Source organism: Vollenhovia emeryi, unplaced genomic scaffold (genome assembly GCF_000949405.1).
Source record: "Vollenhovia emeryi isolate VEMERY1.0 unplaced genomic scaffold, V.emery_V1.0 DF939299.1, whole genome shotgun sequence".
Classification (NCBI taxonomy): domain Eukaryota; kingdom Metazoa; phylum Arthropoda; class Insecta; order Hymenoptera; family Formicidae; genus Vollenhovia; species Vollenhovia emeryi.
In genome coordinates this window covers 19,357-25,976 of record NW_011967067.1, presented here as the reverse complement: position 1 = coordinate 25,976, position 6,620 = coordinate 19,357, and the positions used below count along the sequence as shown (strand labels likewise).

General features: G+C 49.4%; 1 protein-coding gene across 1 annotated transcript in view; it reads left to right on the top strand.

Annotated features, from left to right (window-relative positions):
- LOC105558968 (circadian locomoter output cycles protein kaput) overlaps positions 1 to 6,412 on the top strand; it is a 184,211-nt gene extending 177,799 nt beyond the window's left edge. The window contains exons 6-10 of the mRNA XM_012006947.1: positions 1,372 to 1,666; positions 1,973 to 2,114; positions 2,187 to 2,654; positions 3,389 to 4,399; positions 5,701 to 6,412. Of these exons, the coding sequence (XP_011862337.1) occupies positions 1,372 to 1,666; positions 1,973 to 2,114; positions 2,187 to 2,654; positions 3,389 to 4,399; positions 5,701 to 5,929 (2,145 nt within the window). The 3' untranslated portion in view covers positions 5,930 to 6,412. The remainder of the gene's footprint in view (positions 1 to 1,371; positions 1,667 to 1,972; positions 2,115 to 2,186; positions 2,655 to 3,388; positions 4,400 to 5,700) is intronic.
- Positions 6,413 to 6,620: the final 208 nt, after the last annotated feature.

The window sequence follows — 6,620 nt, the reverse complement described above, 5'->3', positions numbered from 1 at the left end:
GAAGTTTTGTAAGGAGTCCCATTATGCCCCGCATAAAATGATAATCAGATTAAGTCATGGTCTCAATAAAATAAAAATTTCGTCCTTTTAAACTATTCTATCACAGTAAAACCATTTTTTTCTTATAGTAGACATTTCAAAGAATATTTTCGTAAAAAAATAATTCATTTATGTATTTTTATTTTGTTTAAAATTAATTTTAACCTTAGCGTTCCCGTTATGCCCCGGGTTCCCCTACAAATTATATATAAACGCAAATTTCATCAGACAACTTTCAACGTGTGATACGAACGCGAGTTTCGGTCTGTAAACGCGGCGCGTCGGAAATTGGCCCGCGTTCTCCAAGGATCGTTCGCCAGCGGGGCATCCGGCGCTCGGGCAGATTTCCTGAATATTCCCGAAGAAATTTCGAGCGGCGTTTACGTCAACGGCCTTAAATCTAGGCCGTGGGGCCGATATTCCCCGCGCAAAAGCTGGGACGTGTATAATCATAGGCCCGGCCAATGGACCGTGACAGCGCGCGGCGGAGATTGAAACGATAATTCGTCCGGACGGCCGAGCTGTCCATCGTTGGTACCGTTGTCCCGACGGCGCTCAAGAAAAGGTATAAATCAAGGGCCAAACAAAACCAGGCTCTCCCTGGACGGGGGAGGGGAATGGAAAGAAGGGAAGAAGGTAGGCAAGGTGGGCAGCCGGGGTACCAAGACGCGGCAAAACACTAATTATCTTACGGCAAACACTCCGCGGACGCGCGCAGGTATACCCGGTGTCGAACGCGGCCGGACGGCGGTATTATCCTGGGCAAAGGACGAGGCGCGAGAGGAAGAGAGAGAGAGAGGGTGAGAGGAGCGAGTTCGCCGAGCTCGCGAGAGTTGGGCAAAAACGGCGCCGCTTTGACGTTTATGAAAATGAAACTGTAATCGTAAAAGAGTTTACGGCGCGCGCGAGAGGCGCACCGCGCCGGGCCACCGCCTCCCTCGGGACCTGCCCTCGGCAGCGTCCTTCGCGTCGGGACGTGCACCGTCGATCTAGCTACTGTGGGCTGCCGTTGTCTCTTTTCTTTTCTTGCGGGTCCATTTACGCGAGACCGTCTCCTGTTACGGGGACTTTCGATCTGTCACTCGCGCATACTGCGTCCTTCGACGAGGCTGCGAGCACTCGAAGAATGTGACGTATGATGAAATATTTCATTCGATGATATATGACACCTGGAATAAAATTCGTTGTGTAATTGTATGTATAATAAATCGATTGTATTGTTATGTGTTACTGTAGCAGCGATGAATCTATGAGCGCGAGCGACGCACGGTGTTGCGCGTAAGTTCGGTTGGGTAATGTTACTTATTGAACACTCTGGATCATTTATTACAGCGCCTCGACATCAGGGGTCGGGTTAAAGTACTTCACGGCCAGAACCGGAAGACGGAAGAGCCGCCGCTGGCCCTGTTCGCCCTGTGCACACCGTTCGGGCCGCCATCGCTTCTGGAGGTGCCGCAGAAGGAGGTGATGTTCAAGAGCAAACACAAGCTGGACCTCGCGCTCGTGACGATGGATCAGAAAGGGAAGATGCTCCTGGGTTACTCCGACGCGGAACTGACGAATCTTGGCGGTTACGATCTAGTCCATTACGACGACCTGGCCTACGTGGCCAGCGCGCATCAAGAACGTAAGTCCAGGCCTGGTGGAAATGTTCTACTGACAATTTAATGAAGTTTTGAAAATCTCTCCCAACTGAACCCGTTTCATTGCTCGGTCCGAGAAATTTATAGCCAATCAATTTGCAACTTTTATGAGAAAGCAGCAATTTTATTAGCTATACATTGCTCAGACCGAGAGTTTGATGATTTTAAAGTTTTAACGATACCAAAGCAGATTTTGTTGGAGTGACGTCGGATTATCCAACGAGATGAAGTATTAGCGAAGTATTAGTTGGTACGATTTTTATCTTTCTCCTCTCCTCTTCTTCCTTTAGTACTGAAAACCGGTGCGTCGGGCATGATAGCCTACAGATTTCAAACGAAGGACGGCGGATGGCAGTGGTTGCAGACTAGCTCCAGGCTGGTCTACAAAAACTCGAAACCAGATTTCGTGCTCAGTACTCATCGACCTCTCATGTAAGTTTCAGCGTTGCGTTTGGCGGCCGCGGGGACCGAGCGGGGCTGCGATACAGTTAATTCACATTTCAGGGAGGAGGAGGGCAGGGACCTGCTCGGCAAACGTACGATGGACTTCAAGGTGAGCTATCTCGACGCTGGATTGACCAACAGCTACTTCTCGGACAGCGACACCCTCACGGGGTCGGTGATGACGCCGACGTTACCGGCGCAACCGGCGCCCCAGAGGGTGAACAGGCGATACAAAACGCAGCTGCGGGACTTCCTCACGACGTGCACACGCAAGCGCACCAAGCTCTCCGCTCAGTCGTCGGTCTCGCCGCCGGTGACCCCCGCGGTCGCGTCCGTGGATTATCTCGCGGCCGATACCAGCACAGCCGCCGCGGTCGCCGCGGCGTACAGCAATTTGAACACCATGTACCCGACACCGTACCCGCCCACAGCGGTGGCGGCGAGCACCGATCCTTCCCTGACGACTTACATCGGTCACACGGGCAACTATCATCAGACCCTCTATTCAGCGAGCGCATTGGATAACAGGTGAGGTGACAAAGGGTGATACTGAGTACTCCTTGATCTCGAGTACAATTTTTCCGAATATTTGTGAGCTATCCGAGCCCACACTCGCTTGCCTAGTCTATTTCGCCGAATAAAGTAGAGAATATATCCCATGTAGGAAATGTAAAACGGGCCAACATTGGCCTAAGCCTTAGCACCCAGGCTGCCAATCTTGGGCGCCGTTCCTCAGCCACGACTGGCCCGGTTTTGGTTGCATGACGGGATGATAACACCGGCCCGACACAGGTTGCAAGTCTCGGCCAAGTCTGGCCAAACTTCGGCCCAGTATCGGGCAATACTTGGTTGCCAAATCTCGGTTACCCAAGTTTGTTGCCGGTCCTAGTGCACTCACTACGATCCTCGGCCACAGTTGGGCCAAGCTTGGAATCAAGCTTCGGCAAGCCGACGCTCGTGCCGATCTTGGCCCGTTTCCCGAGTATCGGCATTTCCTACCTGGCTGTGGCGATTCCAAAGCGACACTTGATATCCCACACAATGATTTGGTAGACTATTATAATACATTGACGCGGAATGGCTGTACTCCCGAAGACTCCTCTAGAAAATGTACAAAATTCTGTTACTGCCGGACAGAGGTTGTCTTCGGAAAATGCGAAGCGAACACAAACGCAATTGCGAATGTGAAATAAAAAAGGATAACACAAATCGACACATCTTACATTAAAACTAAATCCTTTCTATTATACATATATATATAGGTACCTCACAGCCGCGACGGAGAATCTATTCCAGTACAGGCCGTTGGGCTCATATTATCCGGAATATCACACCGGCACCGCGTATAACGGCTTCATCGACGTGTCGTTACCCACGTACGAGACCCATCAGCTGACCAGCAAGACGGAGGAGAAGCTCTACTGCCAGCAGCTAGGTAGCGGCGAGTCGCCCAAGTACAGCTACGTGGAGACGAGACACCCCGGGAGCGTCAGCGGTTCACCCTACGCCGCCAGTCCTGTGGCGAGCGTGTCTACGATGCACCCGGCAGCGGCCGACATGAACGTGGTGCGCGCCGGCAGCAGGCACTCCCTGGAGGGCGGCGCGTCGTCCAGCAATTCCGCCGGCAGCTCGCCAGTGACCGGCGCGGCCAACGGTATGCTGACGCCCAAGATCGAGGACGTCAAGTCGGAGGTGTACAACAATGAGGCGCCGCGCCAGACGGTGCTGATGTGGGGCGCGCCGCCGTCGCGCACACCACCCAGGAATAACGGCAGCTACAGCCCCCCGACGCCGCACTCGACCCACTCGTCCACGCACTCGACCAACGCCACCGGCGATCCGCTCAAATCGCTCGCGGAGATGAACTCCATGAACGGGGACTGCAAATGGCGACAAACCTCCCCGACGGATCAGCAAGTGACCGCGCCGAGTCCGCCAAGGAACAACAAAGCGCAGTCTCAGCAACAGCAGCAACAGCAGCAGCAGCACCACCACCAGCAGCAGCAGCAGCAGCAGCAGCAGCAACAGCAGCAGCAGCAGCAGCAGCAGCATCAGCAACAATACCCCGTCACAACGTCGCAATACCAAGCAGCTGCGGTAGCCGCTGCGGCCGCTGCCGCCGCCGCCAGCACCATCGGTTACACGCACTCTCATCCGGGCCACGGCGGACACGGGGAAGCGGGCTCCGAGGTATGGCAAGGAGTGCAACACCATCACTACCAGTACTATCCCTACCACCATCACCACCCCGCACCACCAAGGCACACGCCCCAGTGAGTGTCACTGCTACCTCACAGATTTTATTATAATTTTTGTCATTTACAGTAAGATGATCAAACCTCCGAGGAGATAAAGTATGCTACTTCTAGATTTGCAACTGGCAAAATACGAATTTTCACCGTCATATCTTTTGTATCTTGAATCGACTCGATCTTTAATCTTGTTAACATTACGTTATGGTAATTTTTGCTGAATTATATTTCAAATGCGAGAGGTCTGTTGAAATAACAGTCCTTTCAAGGAAATAAAATATAATATCGTGTGTTCTCTCAAGGTGAGTTGCATCGGGAAAATCGGAGAATTGATCATCTCCAATTTGAAGATTTAATGCGAGATGCTGCTGCTACATTACACGCGTGAGGTTTCGAGATCAAAACTTACTAATAGTAGAATATGATATACATATAAATACGACACTGTTAATTATTCTAGATTATTGGATTAGATTTTAATATTACGTTTTGAGATACTTTTTGTAAAAATTACATTCGAAACGAAATTAGTGTTGCTTGTTGCATACAGTATCTGCTATCTGCAGATTGTTTGTAATTCGAAAGCATTGTCGCATTGAAAAACGAAATCACAATCGCGAAAACAAAGAGACTCGAGTGCTCCTTAATTTCACGTACTCGCGTGTCTCCATCAATTGGACAGTCTGTTAATTGCTAGCATATTTTCATAAAATATATAAAAATGTTTCTTATATTTTTATATAAATACACATACATTTGTGGATATGAATTCTCTATGATTTGTGCTTGTCCATTTGGTACATCGTGGCAGAGCAAATGCATGCTTATTTTGTGCATCATTTCATATACATATGTATAGTTTTAATGATTACTTATAAAGTTAGCTAGTACTATTATAATAATCAGAGTTTAACAACGTTGAGCTTCAGCAACACGATCGTTCGACAACGTCATCAATCAAAAAAGTAGCCAAACATGCAAGTGTTACGTGAAACGAAACAACGACAGTCTTTACACGATTAGAAAATCGCATTCGATTCAGTCTTGTTTCCTAGGCAAAGTACGTTTGGGAGGCAAATAAGACACGATTGAACGGTTGATCGTTTCATGAGCAAAACTACTTGATGTCGGCTCGCGAATCGGACTCCTGCAATATTTCTCACTTGAGTCGAGTCACTGGGAAAGTTCTTACTCCCAATAACACTGGGAAGCAGATTTCTGGCCGATTTCTTGCTCAACGCGCCCACGCCACTATCTGCGTACGGGAAAAGCCTAATTCAGGCGCACGTAAGATAACGGGGAGACCGTCCATTTGGTTGCAGCACGCCGCCGTCAGCTGCGGGAACGGGGACGGGGGTGGCGGCAGGCATGGGCATGGGCACCGGGGTGGACAACACCACCAGCAACAACAGCAACGTCTTGTACCAACCTCCGCACCACCACCACCATCACGTGGTGGGATCATCAGCGGCGGCGGCGGGAATGGGCCCAACTGTCCCGCAGATACCAAACCGGACGCCGGGAGTCCTCTGCTGTCCATCTCTGAGGTGACTAACACCCTGCTCAACCAATAGTCCCTTGGTCACTTCGGCGTCGCTTTGCGTCAGTGATGAAGGTGAGCCCGGTCGGCGATGAACGGACGGAGCAAAATAATACGTGGAAAATTTGTTTTCCTGTTGAAAAATATATCAATATTTATCGCGCGAGCCTTTACTATTCTGCGTTTCTCTACTTGCAGGTATCTCTGAGGAAATGTCTTCACCGAAGCGGATCCCAAAACGTGTCACTGTACCATACAGATAATGTCGATTAAAAGGAAATAAGAATTTACGTGTAGTACTGTAACATACTTATTGCAAAGCTAATAACCAATTTACTATTACATAACGTTTATTGCATTAATTTATCCATATCGATACGTTAAGTGGATGTTCTTCAGGATTCACAGTTCTGCATGTGACCACTGATCGCAAGTTTGTATGCGTGAGGGGCAGCGATTACGAGGCGTTTTGCGATTTTCATTTATTCGCTGCTGCAGAGCGCAGCGATTGCATGACAAGTAGCAATAGCACTCTATTGCGGAACAGATACAAATAGAGAAATCCAACGAATTCTCGAAACTACACCGTTTTCTCTATTTTCAAAGATTGGTTATCGAAATAGACGTCCAACTATTTATCTCGGTTTAACTGGTTGTTTCTTCGGAATATCAAAATTAAATTTATCGAGGCCCGAAGAAATG